General features: G+C 37.1%; 1 protein-coding gene across 1 annotated transcript; it reads left to right on the forward strand.

Annotated features, from left to right (window-relative positions):
* Positions 1-1,031: 1,031 nt before the first annotated feature.
* LOC18015908 lies at positions 1,032-1,860 on the forward strand. Its single transcript, XM_024155138.1, has 2 exons — positions 1,032-1,217; positions 1,341-1,860. The coding sequence occupies exon 2, from the start codon at positions 1,349-1,351 to the stop codon at positions 1,718-1,720; it is 372 nt and encodes a 123-aa protein (XP_024010906.1). The 5' UTR covers positions 1,032-1,217; positions 1,341-1,348; the 3' UTR covers positions 1,721-1,860.
* The last annotated feature ends 16,174 nt before the right edge of the window (positions 1,861-18,034 follow it).

The following is an 18,034-nucleotide window of genomic DNA, read 5'->3' on the forward strand; positions in this document are numbered from 1 at the left end:
TTGGTGTGATCGTGCGCCGTTTGTTTAATACTCGGCGCCCATGGGTTTGGGTTTGCGATGTAACTTGGCGTCCCCAGGTCTCCGTTTAGAGTTTCCTACAAGTAGATGTGGGGAGTCGTGGTCACTTTTTTTTATGCTACCGAGGTCTGTGGTCCAATCATTGCTGCTTTAGTTGGGATTCCTGATATTATCCAGCTACTCTTTGCGTATGAAAAAATCTCTCAGCCCCACGGTAGACGCTAATTGTTATTTTGTATACGCACGAAGGGGTAGATCGGTAAATATCGAAGTAAAGCTCGGAGATTCTTGGTAAACAGAGTCTTAGTTCAGTAATGGTAGGTTTGGTTTTCGAGATGATTGATAAGATCGGTTAATTGGCGAGCTACGAAGAGGTCCTTGAGTTCACGGTTTAAGCGAGGTAAAATATTTTTTATATTAGAATTGCGAGATTAAAGCATTTAAGACGGATTACGGATGCCGTAATAAATGAACTTACAGAACTATTTATCATAAAAAATTTAGGTTAATTTCCAATCAGGATAGGTCGAACGGTGTAGGCAGCTAAACCTAACCAACTGTCCTTCTAAACGCCGCAGTGGCGAGCTGCTTCTGCCGTTTGCAAAGCCTCGATCAAAATAACCTCGGTCCATTCGCTTTATGAGCCTTTAATGATCCTCAACCTTGTTGGGCTTTAAAAGATGAATCTTGGGACGGGTCATGTTTAAAAGGGGCTGTGTTCAATCCACCTCCTATGGAAATGTAGTTATGCTAAATTCTTAAAATGATCGAGGAATTTTATATTAATTTTTTTTTTTCGTGAAAAATCCTCCTCTCACGCTTCGCCATGTGTCTGGGATGCGGGTTCATCAAGTCCTTCCGGATGGACCGATCCGTCGATTTTGGACCTTTTTTTTTTTTTTTTTAAATCCATTTCGCCTTAGAACTCGAGCCAAATCCGTCCAACAGATCACTAGGTCTAAGAGGGAATTAAAATATAAATTAATGAAAAAAAAATATATAGTAAAGCGATGAGGAACATGTGTTCACAGATATTCGATAAAAAAGGGAACTATCCATCTCTCGTCGTTATTGGCTGCGGTAGCCACACCCACCTTATCCAAAATCTCCTCTTTCCCTAAAAATAAAGCTACCTTTTCTGCTTCTCCTTTCTTGAGTCCATCCACTTCTGTTGCATCCTTCAAACTCAATTTTCACAGGTATCGATAACCTTAATTTCTCTCTCTCTCTCTTTTCCAATTTCTTTATATGTTTCATTTCGTGAATTTTTTGTCTGTTAATTATTGAATCGCTTTAAACAATCCCTGTATTTTTTTTTTCAGCAAGAGAAATGGCGACAGCAGCGGTACCAGCTGTGATTTCATGGACAAGAACGGGAATTGCGTACAAGTCCGGACAGACACAGAGGAAATCTGAGATGAAAGTTTCTTACATAAGAGGACTAAATTCTTATGGCGGTCTCAAGGCACAGAACAACAAGGTTGTCTCGATGGGATTACCACTCTGCACAGATCAGTGCTTTGCCAATGTTGTGATGTCTCTCAAGGGAAGAACAAGCGGTGGAGGAGCCATAACCTCAACTTGTAACGCCGTTGGAGAGATTTTCAAAATTGCAGCAATCATGAACGCCCTTACTCTTGTTGGTGTTGCCGTTGGATTCGTTCTCCTTCGAATTGAGGCTTCTGTTGAAGAAGCTGAGTAAATAGAGTGAATCCATTTTCTCATCTTATATATATATATTTTGTTGTTGTTGTTGTTGTCAAGCTTCAGTAAACTTGGATGCATATGTTACATTTCTTCGTAGATGATATTCGGAATCCATGACCTCCATTTCTCATATAATTTTCTTGTCAAATTCTAATACTAATTTTTTGAACTGGCAAAACCAACAATCAAACCCCTTTGTATTTTTTTTTGTTCTATTTGACCAGAGTCGTGCCCAAGTTATTTGAGGCCCTAAACAATTTTCCAAAAAAAAAAAAAAAATAAGAGGGCAAAATTTACAAATATTATTCAGTAAAGATTTAACATCTTTTACTAATGTTGTTTTAATATTTTAATTTTATTTTTATATTTTAATTTTGTTTTTAAATATTTTGTATATGATAAAATTGTAGAAACTATGCTGGAATATGAAAAATATCTATTTTAAACTTTAAAAGTATATATACCATTGAAATTCTAATATATTATATCTTTTAATAAAAAGAAATAAGTTTTTAAAATGTTAAAAACAAAAATTTGGCCCTAGGCCAATGTTTCAAATTTTACCACATAGGCACGGCCTTGTATTTGACAACTAAAGTATCGTTTTCGATTAATCTGACTCCGTGAGGTAACTATACGCAACAACGAACAGCTTACCTGGATAAACAAAACTTTTGTGCTCTTGCCTCTTTAGTGATGCAATTAACACGTGGAATTAATGAATAAATGAGATTTATTTATATTTTACTTTTGTTGTTTAAAGAATAAAAGAGATTTATAAATGGGATATGTAATTAGCTCTAACCAATTTTTTATAAGTTGTGAAGAATATACCTATGGGTCGCCGATTAGACATTGATAACACCAATTTTTAATTAGCTCTAACCAATCAAGCAAGTAACATTAGACATTGATAACACTGTATTTTGACCACTTTTATGGATCATATTAATGTCTTATGTATGTGTTTTAACTCTGTTTTCAAAGGTTTTTAAAGTGTTTTCAATGTTTTAGAGTTTCATAAGACTTTTCAGGAAACTTGGGGAAAAAATATGCAATTTGGAATAAATAAGCAATTTTGGATAAATGCAGACCGTCAGAAGTATGGCAAGCGATGAAGAGCTTCTCACCGTCTGATCACCCCCTAAATTTGTGACAACATAGAGGATACAACCAGCTTTCTAATGCATTTGGTTTGAAGACAATTCAACAGTTAGCTCTTCAGATACACCCGATACAATAAAAGAGAGAAAATATAGTTTCAGAAGACGACATCAGCCGGGACCGCGGCCAAAGGCTATTTCCTCGCGGGTAGAAGCACCACGACCGCTGCCAGTAGTTTTTCACTTCCCAAACAACCTAATTAGAGCCCAAATAAATTCTTTTCGTTATTTTTGAAGCCCTAAGTGCCCATAACGACTTTAGAAGCTATAAATACCCCATTTAGGTCGTTCTAAAAAGAGGAGATCGAACTTTAGACAAATTTAGAGAGCGAAGAATTTTCCTGTAACCCTAAGGACGATAAGTACACTTAAACATTTTAACTTTTCTATTTTCTTCACCATTCTTTCCAAGATTTATCACACTGAGGACAGTGTGAAATAAGTTTGGGGGAGGATGTTCATCCGTTACTAACGAAATTTAATTTGTTTTTAGTTTGTTTTGGACACATAAATATTTTTCAAAAAGTTTTTCAAAGTGTTCTTCAAAATGTTTTCAAACCAGGAACATTATTAAACAATATTATGATGATTTAGACTAGTGTTCTTCTACGCTATTTCCTCGTTTTTTGCTCTTTTTGTGATTTAGGCCTAGACTAGGCGGTAGCTAGAGTACTTGCATTACGAACTACCACCAGAGGACTACTATTCATGGAGATTCTTTCTAACAAGATATACTAGCTCATTTTATCTGGACTTAATTTTGACTTAATTTTCTGATTGAAGCATTAGATCAGGAAAACAAATCATATATTCAAGACTCCTTTACCCTTTTACTACTCTTTGTTGATCCTGAATGGATAGTTCATCTTTAGCTAGTTCTCCACCTTAACCAAACCTCTTTCAAACCACATGCACTCTTGTTTTCTATCGTCTTCTATGCTGTAAATATGTGCAAAAACGTTGGAGAGAAAGAGGAACGACGCAGTTTTCAGTCACTAAAGACAAAGACCTGTGATTTTGCCGAAAAACTTTCCAGAAAGATTTAACACATGAGGAAGCTCAGTTTGCCTTGGAAAAATCTCAAATTCTGGTACAATTTCGTTCTCTAGTCTCTCTCCCTTTAAAAGGCATTTCCCTTTTTTTAAAAAAAAATTAATAATGAAATCCAAAAATAGGAAAGGAAAGGAAATAAAAGCCTTAGAGAGTTTAGAGAGGTTGAATTTTAAGTCCAAAGGCAACTAGAGTTCAATTTTATGGAGTTTTGGAGATCATTTTTCTGATTCCCGGAAATAATTTAAGTCTGGGGAATAATTATTCACAACAAAAGAGGAAAGATTATGCAACAACATTGGGCAAGAAGAAGTTACTGAAAATTTGCGGACATCAACAGGTCCACTCTCTCTTGCAGTTTTGCATAATATCTTGCATCCTTGATGGGCTTGCGGGCCTAGAGTTGTTTTTTAACAAGCCCGTTGGTCCTCCAAAAGTTTTAAATTTATAAAACTCTAGTGTCTGCAAGTGCACCGATGTACGTTGTAGGACTTAGGGTGTCGATCCACAGGGAGGATGTATAATCTGCGAGAAACAACAAACTGGGAAGTACGCAAAGCCATAAACCAGTAAAACTTTTGGGGTTTTTGGTTAAGATCCTAAACTAAACCTAATCTAATATTCACAAGAAATGCAATGCAAGATGAATTGTTAAAAGAACATCTAAAGCATATCGACTCAAACTAAAGACTCTTAAACTCATAGGTGGCGATTTAAACTTCTCCGGTTTACTCTAATCAATGTATGATGGCATTTCCAATTAGCTTCCAGGCGATTTATCTTCATTTGTTTTTGGGAATCTGCATGGAACTAGAATAGACATATATATCATTAACCAACTCTCATCACCTTAATCAACTAATCTCTTAGATCTAGCAATTAACTCTCGCTCTAATGCTAAAGTTAAGATCATGCATTAGACATTGAATTCGTTTCGACTCCTATAGCGACTATGTTCTTCTGAAGCTAGGTATGGATGATCTGATACAGCACTCTCGTGGCTCTGATCAATCATAGGCTCAGAGAATAGGTCATGAATCTACTCTCATGCTTTATGAACCACTTAGAAGGGATGAGATACAGAATATGGTCTAGAACAATAGAAATCCTAATTGATATATATGCTTGTCTATATCTTCAAACAACTTGACTCTCTAGGACTAATCTAATGATGCAATGAATGATGAAAGACATAGAAGAATGCAAAAGAATGAAACAGAAAAGTTAATAAGATAAAAAGGAGAAAAAACAATGGATCTGGGGAAGAATCCCCACCTTCATCGCGTAACCCTAGAAAAACATAGTTTGGTGGCTCAAAATCTCATTACAGCAGCACACACCTGTTTAGGGCTGCTAAACAATGTATTTATAGGTCCTAAAGTCTTCCAGGTCTCATTTAGAGCTTCTTTAAAGGAAATGGTGAAGTGGGCTTTGATGTTAGGCCTTGTTGCTCGTCCTAAGGTCCACCGGGGGTGAGAGTCTTCCAGGGCAGGTAAAACATGTGTTTCCCGCGGGTGAGAGTCTTCCGGGACTGGTGAACTGGGTCAACTTGTTCTCCATGTATCTTTTGGTTGCAGCGTTGGATCTTTGTGATGTTAAGTGCTATGGAAAGCTGGTTGTCTCCTCTTGATTGTCTCCAAAGTTGAGCTGGATCGGACGGTGGGAAGGCCTCCATTTGTTACCAAACTTCCGATGGTCTGACTCTGAGCTGAAAAAGTGGATTTCTTCCATTTTGCCATCATTTTCCCTAAGTTTTCTGAAAAGAGCCTTGAAACTAAAAATATATGGAAATCATAATAAAAGTTCCTAAAACTGATTAAAACCTTTGAAAAAGCATTTGAAATCAATGGTGAAAAGTAGTCAAAATCGGGTGTTATCAACTCCCTCAGACTTAAGACCTTGTTTGTCTTCAAACAAAACAAGATCAAATCTGGAAAATATCATTCAACAAAAGTGAGAGGGAACTCAAAAATATCAGCAACCATACTTCTAGACCTTAATTATGGACAATGCATCAATCAGATCAAGTCTAGAAAATTCTCACCAAAATACAAACATAACTAGTCCGTTAATCCGTCATACAAAAATTCACACACTCAGAACTAACTTCCAGTCAACTAGCTCTTAACATTCATTAAAGGTTTCAGTGGTTCTCATCAAAAGGATATTAAACAAGGCATTCAAGGTTAGGTATCAAAAAACTTTTTAATGGTAAGGCTTTATGTGTTTAGGGTTATCTTTTTCTGGAGAGACAGGACATTATGCAAAACAGCAAGAGAGGATGGAACTATAAATGCCCCTACAGTTTCAGTCACATTCTTCTTGCTTTCAGATTTCTGATATCCTTTCTTCAGGTTCTCCTTATAGTTCCCCCAGACTTGGATTTTTGTCCAGGCTGTGAATCCATAACTCCTTAAGTGAGTACCTAATTCCTTGGCTCAAGTGGTTTCGGCTTCTAAGACTCTTTTAGGCTTTTAGTTTCATTTTCTTTCTTTTTTTCTCTTTTTTCGTTTTTTTCGAAAGGAGAAACTGCCTTTTGATTGGAGTCTTAGGGAGCACGAAATTTAACTTTAGAAATGAGTTTTTCTGAGGCATCATAAGATTTCTGGCACACTCCGTTCTGGTCTGTTTCAGTATTTCTCTTGAGTGACTGAAAACTATGTTGTTCATCCCTTTCCGGCGTTTTTGCACATATCTGTCAAATTAGACTTAAAAGAATGCAGGAGGTTAGAACATGAAGGTTTGGGTTAAAGGTGTGGTACCAGCTAAAGGTGAACTTGCCATCTAGGACAACAAAGAGTGGTAACAATAAGGTAAAGATGTCCTAGATGTATATCATGATGCCTTTTTTTATAAAACCATTGATGAGAAAATTACATGTCAAGATAAAGTCCAAGTAAAATGAGCTAGTATATCCTGTCAGAAAAGATCTTCATGAATAGAAGTCCTCTGGTGGGATTTAGTAATGTAAGTATTCTAGCTACCGCCTAGTCTAGTACTAAACCTTGAAAGAGCTTTCATGAGTGATTGGTGTAGAAGCAAACAGGTTGGTTATCATCATCGATTTTGTCATTATTCCCTCAAATTGTATTTGACCTTTGAAAACACTTTTCGAAACTAAACAGACTTTTGAAAGTTTTAAGAAAAATCGAAAAAATTGAAAACTTTTTACAGAAAATGCAGAATGCAAGGACTCATGCAAGAAAAGGTGGTTAGAAAGGGATGAAATTATCCCCAGACTTAAATCACATTGTCCCCAGTGTGAAATAAATCAGGTAAGGATGAGAAATAGAGTATGTAAGAATTTAAAAACATTAAGTTAGAGAGAACTTACCTGGTGTTGGTGATGGATTGTGAGGTGGTTGTGATGCTTGATCAAACTTGGATGCTAGGGATCCAAAACAGATTTGATCAAGATGGTGGTGGAAGTGGCCAAAGGTGGCCGGCTGGTGCTGGCCACGGATGAAGACATATCGGCTGCGGTAGGATGTGGGCTGGCCGCGGTTGAAAGTATCGCGGCCGCGGTGGAAAGCTTGCTGGCCGCGGCTGAACCTTCTTTGGCCGCGGTCAGCTCCTTTTCTTTTCTTTTCTTTTTTTTTTATATGGCATACTAAGGTCTGTCTAAAATAAGAGAAACAAAACTTTAATAGAAAAAGAAAGCTAAACAAAAGCAAATAAGTACCTTAATGGGTTTCCTCCCATTAAGCGCTTTGGTTTATAGTCCTTAGCTAGACTTTGCAAATAAAAAGACGTAGTTCAAATAGGATCTTGTCCTAAGACAAGTCCTTTTCGAAATCCTCATGTTCTATCTTGCAGGTTCTTCATCACTCCAGAGTTCTTCTGGTTCAAATGTCTGGTCTTTATGCTCTCCTCTTTTGCTCTTAAGCGGTGTAGCTTCATAGAAGATGTCCTTGTCGATATTGGCAAAAGAAACTCTTCTGTTGGGCCAATCCATGATTGCTCCAGCAGTTGCTAAGAAAGGCCATCCAAGAATAACTGGATAAGAGTCATCTTTGGTCTTTACTATGTATAGATCGACAGGTGTAATGCAATTGATGTGGTGTGTGTCGAGGGTTGTCAAGTTTTATCCTAATGAAATCAATAGCCGCAAGTGCACAGCTGATCGATTGTAGTACTTAGGGATCGAATCCACAGGAAAGGACGATCTTTCCTGCAAAAGCCTTCGAAAGAAATATAAAGTAAGGAAGTCTAGAACCAGGCCATTTTTGTGAGGGTTTTGGTGGTCTCTTTAAAACATAAAAACTAATCTTAAAGAAAAAGTACAGGAATTAAAATGACCTAATAACTAAACTTAACGAAAACGAGTAAAAACAAGAATAACGGCTAAATCTAATTGCTTTAATAAAAATCGATTGGTAGAATGAAAATACTAGACTAAAACTTGAATGAAAATTGGTGTAAATCTATAGGAAAGAAGGCGCTGGGTTTCAGGGAACTTTTCTCATGGGTATGAACGATTCAAAACATTGCTAGAGAGTAATTTGATAAGATCTTAGCTTAAACTTTTTTAACTGGAGTCACGGACGTATGAATACGCCACTGTCGTGATCATAGACAACTATCTCTCTCAACACTGACCAGTAGGTTTCCACTCTGGCCCTGGAAGAGAAGAGATGCATTATATTTAAGACTCATCAACATTCACAAATCGCTCATAGGTAGGTTTCCACTCCTATGTTTTTTTTTTGTTCTCCCAAACTAGATCTGACACCGGATGAACACTTTCGTGTCAGCAAGCATCTGGATCAGATTGTAGTTCATGACGCTACTCTCATGCAGTAAAAATGAATTCAGAAGAAAAAGTTCTAAGATTCGGCTTCAATACCTCATGGAATCCTAATCGAACATATGTATCCCCATCGAAAATTCATTAGACCCAACAATAAAACTACTCAGACATGATGAACGAAATCAAAAACATAGTATTAAAAAGTAGAGCAAAACTCGAAATTGAAAAAGAAAGAACAAAGGTTCAAGAGACAAGTCTCTATCTCCCTAAAACCTAAAAAAAAGCTTAAAGTAAAATTTCTTGTAAAGTATTTCATCCCTCTTCTTCTCCTCTTAAAAACGACCTAAATGATATGTATTTATAGTCTCCAATACTCTCTGGTGTCTAGGGTTCCGGAAATGAGGGTGGGAAAATGATATGGGCTTCAGAAATGGGCCTTCGAACTCGGAATTGGCTGGACACAGTCGGGATGTGTGTGACATCTTGCTCTTCGCGTATCTTTTGATTGAACCGTTGGATTGCCAAGCTGTAAAATGTGCTGGAAAGCTGATACTTCCATCTTTGACATCTCCAAATTTGAGCTGGATCTGACGGTGAGAAGGCCTTCAATCAGGGGTGAACTTCTGACGGTTTGACTATGAGCTAAAAATCTGGTCTTCTATCCATTTTGTTAAGCTTTTCCCTAACTTTCCTGAAAAGAGTCTTGGAACTAAAAATACTATAAAAATGTAATAAAAGTACATGAAAAAAATAAAAAACATAGAAAAATTATTTCAAAACAATCCATAAAAGTGGTCAAAATACGGTGTTATCAGCAATCTCTAATCCTTAAAGGAATGTCTCGGGCTATCCCTCTTGGTATTGGACTTGAATCATTTCCTAAGCTAATCTTTGTCCTGGTACTTGAGATGTGTTTAATGCCAAGTCTCAATGCAGTTGCTTTGGATATCATGTTAATGCAAGCTCCAGAATCACAAAGAATATTGAGGAATCTTTCACTTCTAATGTCACAAGAGATAAGAAATTGACTTTTGTCTTGAACTTTGTGCAGAGTTCGAAGTGGTTTACCTTCTTGGACGTGTGTGAACAAGTCATTCATCTCTTGGATTGATTCTTTGCTGTCACAAAAGAAGTGGCCTATCATGTGGTCTCTACATGCTTTGGCAAACGAAATTCCTTCTGGCAGGCCCTGAACTACTTGATTGAACTATTCAAGTGCTTCTTTGCTGATCTTTGAGATGGATCCTATAAACAGCTGCATCAGGTGATGATCTAGGAAAAGATAGATACCTGGCTCTTTTGAAATATGTAGAGATGTTCTCCTTAGTCTCCTTGCTGTATCTGAAGAAAACTTGAAGGCAGCCTTGCTTCCAGATGTCGTCGAACCCATGGTAGAGAGGAATAGACTTCACAAACTTGTTGAATTCGATTAGTCTCTCTCTAGATATGCTTTTGGTTATTGGTTATATGTCTTCATCAGATGAATCGTCCCCAGGGTTTGGATCTTTTACAAACAAACCATACTCTTAATCTTCTGAGAATTTCTCTTGAAGCTCATTGTCACAAGTGTAAACCATGTTGCAAGATGCATAAGTGTTGGATTCGTCCTTTTCATTTGATGCTTGTGCAGTGATTGAGAAGACAACTTGATCAAACAACCTAGGCCTGGTCACATGAGGTCGGTTTTCTGATGAATAGGCTTCAGAACGAGGTTGAAAGCTCTCCTGATCGGAGAAGTGGTGCTCCACCGCGGGTGAGGAGCTCGGAGCCGCAGTTAAAGTGACTCTGGCCACGGGTGAAAGGCTCGCAGCCGCGGTCAGCTTCCTCCAGCTTTCCATGCTTGCTTCATCAATCTCTTCTTCTCCATTGTTGTTTTCTTGCTTCCAGTGGTTGTCAGGCACGTCTTGGTTATCCAAATCATTGATTCCAGAGTTCAGATCATACTCCTTATGATCTTTAGAAAGTTTTTCAACTTCCTCTTCTTCTTCAAATAAAGCATAGACAACTTTGTCTAAAGTAGCATCAAGCTCTTTTGTCTTGTTTTCAACCTTTGCTACGCCTTGCCAAAGCTCCAATGTGTAGTCGTAGGTCTGGTTTTTGCTCTCATTCAGCTCCTTATCCAAGTCATCGATCTTGAAGGTCAGGGTTTGCAGCTCCCTTTTGTTTTGCTGGATGTTGAACTTGTTTTTGTCTTGTTCTTTCCTGACAGAGTCTATTCTCTGATCCAACACGTCATTAGCTTTGGGTCTCTGATCTTCCAGTGTCTTCACATGCTCAGAGAGGTCATCTAACCTTTTGTTAAGGCCGATGGTCATGTCATCTATCCTTGTTTGCAGGGCAGCATCGATGAGGGCTTGGGAGGCAAGGAACTGATTCAGCTTAGTTTCCAATCGATTAATCAGGATGTTAAGTCGATTGTTCTCATAGTTCTGGTGCAGAATCTGATGAGGAAGAGGATGAGATGGTCGACGCTTCACCAGGTGAGGCGAATAGGGCTCATCATGATGGTGTGGAGGTCACGAGTATCCATGGTGGTGGTTCGGATTAGGGTTCCGAAGATGATGATCAAAATCACGCCTGGAGGGTGATTCACATGCGCATGGAGCTTCACACAGGTCGCAAGACTTTTGCTTGGGATAAGGGTTTCTCCTTGGATGATCCATTCTTCAAAGGTTTCTGAAACTAGGGCAAACAGAAGAAAGAATAAGCAGAAAAAGAAAAAGTTAGGGTGTTTATGAATTTTGTTTACTTCTTATGTTTATGTTGCTTTGGCAGAAATTCGGCATATATATAGTCTTCTGCGGCTTCAACCTCCCAGGTTTAGACCTCCAAAGACTAAAATCTTCCCCGGCAACAGCGGGGCTTACGGTCCTAGGGTTGTTTTTTAACAAGCCCGTTGGTCTTTCAAAATTTTTAAATTTATAAAACCCTAGTGTCTGCAAGTCACAGATGTACGTTGTAGGACTTAGGGTGTCCATCCACAGAGAGGATGTCTAATCTGCGAGAAACAACAAACTGGGAAGTAAGCAAAGTCATAAACCAATAAATGTTTTGGGGTTTTTGGTTAAGATCCTAAAATAAACCTAATCTAATATTCACAAGAAATGCAATGCATGATGAATTGTTAAAAGAACATCTAAAGCATATCGACTAAAACTAAAGACTTTTAAACTCATAGGTGACGATTTAGACTTCTATGATTTATTCTAATCGATGTATGACGGCATTTCCAATTAGCTTTCGGGCGATTTATCTTCATCTATTTCTGGGAATCTGCATGGAACTAGAATATACATATGTATGATTAACCAACTCTCGTCACCTAAATCAACTAATCTCTTAGATCTAGCAATTAAATCTCGCTCTCATGCTAAACTTAAGATCATGCATTAGATATTGAATTCGTCTGCTCACATCTTCTCTATAGCGAATATGTTCTTCTCCCATTTCGTCTGCTATATCGAATATGTTCTTCTGAAGCTAGGTATGTATGATCTGATACAGAACTCTCATGGCTCGGATCAATCCTAGGCTCAGAGAATAGATCATGAATCTACTCTCATGCTTTATGAACAACTTAGAAGAGATGAGATCCAAAATATGGTCTAGAACAATAGAAATCCTAATCGATATGTATGCTTGTCGATATCTTCAAACAATTTGACTCTCTGGGACTAATCTAATGATGTAATGGATGATGAAAGACATAGAAGAATGCGAAAGAATGAAACAGAAAAGTTAATAAGATAAAAAAGAGAAAAAACAATGGATCTGGGGAAGAATCCCCGTCTTTATCGCCTAACCCTAGAAAATCAGAGTTTGGTGGCTCAAAATCTCATTACAGGAGCACACACTCGTTTAGGGCTGCTAAACAATGTATTTATAGGTCCTAAGGTCTTCCAGGTCTCATTTAGGGCTTCTCTAAAGAGAAATGGCGAAGTGGGCTTTGATGTTGGGCCTTGTAGCTCTACCTAAGGTCCACCGGGGGTGAGAGTCTTCCAGGACAGGTAAAACATGTGTTTCCCGCGGGTGAGAGTCTTCCGGGACTGGTGAACTGGGTCAAATTGTTCTCCATGTATCTTTTGATTGCACTGTTGGATCTTTGTGATGTAAAGTGCTATGCAAAGCTGGTTGTCACCTCTTGATTGTCTCTAAATATGAGCTGAATCAGACGGTGGGAAGGCCTCCATTTGTTACCAAACTTCCGATGGTCTGATTCTGAGCTGAAAAAGTATTTTCCCTAAGTTTCCTGAAAATAGCCTTGTAACGGCAAATATATGGAAATCATAATAAAATTTCCTAAAACTGATTCAAACTTTTGAAAACCCATTTGAAATAAATGGTGAAAAGTGGTCAAAATCGGGTATTATCAATCCTCCAGATTCTTCAGGGAACCCAAAAAACTTAAGCTCCACCACTTAAACAGCCTTTAATTCCAAACGCCATCTACTCTGAATAATGTCTGTAATGAGAATTCACTACTACACTTAACGAATGTAGAGAGCCAGTTGACTGGAAGTTAGATCTAAATGTGTAGATTTTCGCATGACGGATTAACGGACTAGTTTCGTTTGTATTTTGGTGAGAATTTTCTAGACCAGATCCAAATAGATGTTCCACGATAAGTTATGGTTTAGAAGGACAGTCACTGAAATATTTTTTAGTTCCTGCAATTTTTAAAATTCTTTCCTGACTTGATCTGATTTTGTTTGAGGATGGGTGAGTTGATAACACCGTATTTTGACCACTTTTATAGATCATATTAATGTCTTATACAGGTGTTTTAACTCTGTTTTCAAAGGTTTTAAAGTGTTTTCAATGTTTTAGAGTTTCAAAATACTTTTCAGAAAACTTGGGCAACAGATATGCAATTTGGAACAAATGAGCAATTTTGGATAAATGCAGACCGTCAGAAGTATGGCAAGCGATGAAGAACTTCTCACCATCTGATCACCCCCAAAATTTGTGACAACATAGACGATACAACCGGATTTCTAATGCTCTTGGTTTACAGACAATCCAACGGCTAGATCTTCAGATACACTCAAAGACAGAAAATACATTTTCGGACGATGACATTAGCCGGGACCGCGGCCAAAGGCTATTTCCCCGCAGGTAGAAGCACCGCGACCACGGCCAGAAGTTGTTCACTTTCTAGACGACCTAATTAAAGGCCCAATCAATTCTTTTCGTTATTTTTGAAGCCCTAAGTGCACAGAACGACTTCAGAAGCTATAAATACCCTCGTTAGGTCATTCTAAAGAGAGGAGATCGAACTTAAGACAAATCTAGAGAGAGAGGGATTTTCGTGTAACCCTAAGGAGGAGCCGCCATCTTTGAAGAAGGAGGAGCCGCCGCTGGAGTTCATCATCGTGCCTCCGTCCGCTTCTCCGTTCTTCGTTCTTCTTCCCTGTTTTCTTTAATTTCCAGCAACTTTCAACACTCTATGATGATTGTTTACAATATGTTTGAGTAGTTCTCCAGTTGGGTTTAAAGTGATTTTTCAAAGGGAATTTCGTGTGTCTTTTTCTATAAATCGATTTAGGATTTATAATTTTCTAGATGTTCTTCGTTTGCCTCTAATCTTACTGCGTGATTCTCTGCTGGCCACTTAGAAGCCGATCTGATATGATATGTTGCAAAAGTTTTCTCTGATTGTCTGAACTAGGGTGAAACAAGCAATGATTCTATAGGAGTGGAAATCTACTTATAGTTGAGTTGTGAATGTTGATGAGTCTTGTTCAATTATTGCATCTTCTCCTTTCCAGGATCAGAGTGGAAACCTACTGATAAGGGTTGCGAGAGATAGTTGTTTAGTGCTACAAAAGTTGGCTATTCATACTTCTGCGCCTCGAGTTCTAGAACATACGTAGTTGATTACCATTATCACTTGCTCAAATTTGACATAGGTTTAGTCCATGAATCCCTGCGATACCCTTGAGCCCAGCGTTTGTTTTTAATTGTTTACAGCCTGCGATTTCCATTCTACTTTCATTCGATTTTTACTTGTTTTTATATGCTTTCGTTTTCAGTTGCTTTTATTTGATTTGCTTTCTAGTTTAAATTTAGTGACAACCAAAACACAAACTTGTTTAGTTCTAGTCTTATTTAAGCATTAGCAAGAATTCATACGGAAACAACTAAAGCTCTGTGGATCGATACCTAAATAATATAGCGCATATCTGTGCATTTGCAGACATTTAGGGGTTACAAATTTAAAACCTGAAGCTTAGTAAAACGATAACAATAATCCCGTTTTGCTCGCATCAGACATGCTTTTCAGATAATTTTATCTTTAGTAGAAATAAAAAATTGATAATTTAAATATTTATCTTGATACACATATGTTAACCCTCAATATTATATTTGTTTTGCATAATTCACATACGATTTATGCTGCTTAAACCATATATTAGTCCAAATTAATATTGATTTAATTTTATGTTTAACATGATTTTAATTTCAAAAAACAAATCCAATTTCTTTTTGATACTAATAACATATAAAGTCTATTATTATCAATATTATAACAGGTCTATTTTTAAAAAATATACCAGCTTTAAAAATAGATCGTCTATAAAAGGTAAAAAATAAAAATATAGAAACATTTGTGCATTTGGCTCTACTATATATTAATCCATCATTTACAATGTGTCAGTACATTCATCTCCAACTGAGAATCAGAGACCTTCCATACCAAAAGAAATGAAGCTCACTTGACACAAAAGCATCTAAGTGAAGGATTCAAAAGAAATATAGAGATTTGATACTAAAAGAAAATAGATTTTAGATTGTCTCAAGAAAATAGGAATATACAAATCGACATTATACAAATGTATATAGACGACTATCTTCAAAGTCATCCTCATCCCCAAAGGAAAATAAATTTGTATAGTAATCACAAAAGAGAAAAATAAAATGTTTCCATTTTTTTTGTTTGACTAACAAGCAAAAATAAAAAGGAAAAATTCTTAGTCAAAGTAAATTCGAAAAAACAATTGAAATCTTGTATGGTTTTTTTTCTATCAAAAACAAAAACTGAACAAATCAAAGAAATTTTAATTCTTTTTTTGGTTTTATACTATGGTTGCGGAAACAAGATAAAAAAAGTTGAAACAAAACAAAACAAGAATGTTTTTTATGGATTTTCGATTTTATAGAACACGAAACTGAAACTAAAACAACTCTTTTTAAAAAAAAAAATGAACCAAATAACTAAAATCATAGAAACTACAAAATATGAATCAAATATTTTTTTTGGGATTCTCTGTTTATAAAGATTGAAACAAAACAAATTAGAAAGGGGAAAAAGGTTGAAGAGTTACAGCCTGATGTTCAATAATCTTGGAATCACACTAAATTAGATCACACAAGGATCAAAGGATTTCAAGCTTAATCTCGCAGAAGGTGGTCGATGTAAAGGTGGAATGGAAGGATAGATCGGTTGTGGGTTGATTGACTCTCTCAACCTATGAATCACAGATTGAATGAAATAGATTGTTTGAATCACACAAACAAGCTTAGTCGCAGCTTCTAAAAACTAACCGAATCTCACACTTAAGTCTAAAGAAAGAACAATTCTTCAATAAAACACACTTGAAAGAAAAGAACAAAATACTTTAATTAATTCCGGACTGAAAAGATAATTAGAACTGACTGATGATGCCGTCGAGGAGAGCATCATCGCACCTCCATCTGCGACTCTGTTCTTTGTTTTTCTTCCCTGTTTTCTTTAATTTCCTGCAACTTTAAAAACTCTATGATTCTTTGTTACAATATGTTTGAGTAGTTACCCAGTTGGGTTTAAAGGGATTTTCCAAAGGGATTTTCCAAAGGGAATTTCGTGTGTCTTATCTATGAATCGATAGATTTAGGATTATAATCTTCTAGATGTTCTTCATTTGCCTTTGATTTTACTGCGTGATTCTCTGTTGGCCACTTAAAAGCCGATCTGATATGATATGTTGCGAAACCTTTCATTGATTGTCTGAACTAGGGTGAAACAAGCAATGATTCTATAGGAGTGGAAACCTACCTATAGATGAGTTGTGAATGTTGATGAGTATTGTTCTGCTATTGCATCTACTCCCTTCTAGGATCAGAGTAGAAACCTACTGATCAGGGTTGCTCGGGATAGTTGTTTAGTGCTGCGAAAGTAGGTTATTCCTACTTTCGTGCCTCGAGTTCTAAAACATACGTAGTTGATTACCATTATCACTTGCTTAAATTTGACATAGGTTTAGTCCATGGATCCCTGCGATATCCTTGAGCCCAACGTTTGTTTTTAATTGTTTACAGCCTTCGATTTCCATTCTACTTTCATTCGATTTTTATTTGCTTTCGTTTTCAATTGATTTTATTTGCTTTGCTTTCTAAACGCTGCGAATACCTTTGAGCCCAGCGTTTGTTTTAATGGTTTACAGCCTTCTATTTCCAATCGATTTTTTCCTTCTTTTATTTGCTTTCGTTTTAGATTTAACTCTGTGATTCTTACTTGCTTTCTAGTTTAGATTTAGTGACAACCAAAACCCAAACATGTTAAGTTCTAGTCTGATTTAAGCATTAGCGTGAATTCGTACTGAAACAACTAAGTCTATGTAGATTGATACCCTAAGTACTACCGCGCACATCTGTGCACTTGCACATATTTAGGGGTTAAAAATTTAAAAGCTGAAGCTTAGTAAAACGACAAACAACACCCGCTTTTTCTTGCATCAAGTTTTTGGCGCCGTTGCCGAAGACATTGATTTGTTTCGTTGCGAATCCCAGCTTAAATCCATTAGAACACTTGTTTACTTTGACTTTTTCTTTTGAATTTTTCAGGTTTCTCTACAATGGGAGACCGGGAACATGTTCCCAGAACTCTCGGTGATCCACCAGATCGTGTTGATGGTGACCTATGCGACGATGACCTGACTTATAATGAGCTTAATGATCCGGTCGATGATGATGAGGAGTTAATCGGATCGGCAAAACATAAAGATGATGATGAACTAATTGGAATTTTTGATTCACTCGAGAAGTTCTTGGGAGATCGAAGAGCTATTCAACCAGACTTACCAGAGGATGGTAAAACCAAAATCAAGGAACCCTATATCCATTTAGTTCAACAAAATCAATTCCATGGTTACATATCCGAACATCCGATGGACCATATCGACGTTCGAAGAATTATGTCCAACCAATACAGCAAATGGGGATTACCACAAGTGTAGTCTTTTCCCATTCTCTTTGAGAGAAAATGCCAGCAAATGGCTAAAATCTTTAGAACCTGCCTCACTAAAAACGTGGGCAGCGTGTAGAACGGCTTTCCTAAATCGTTTTTACACTAGAAATCGTTCCTAAA

Source organism: Eutrema salsugineum, unplaced genomic scaffold, assembly GCF_000478725.1.
Source record: "Eutrema salsugineum unplaced genomic scaffold, Eutsalg1_0 scaffold_21, whole genome shotgun sequence".
NCBI lineage: Eukaryota > Viridiplantae > Streptophyta > Magnoliopsida > Brassicales > Brassicaceae > Eutrema > Eutrema salsugineum.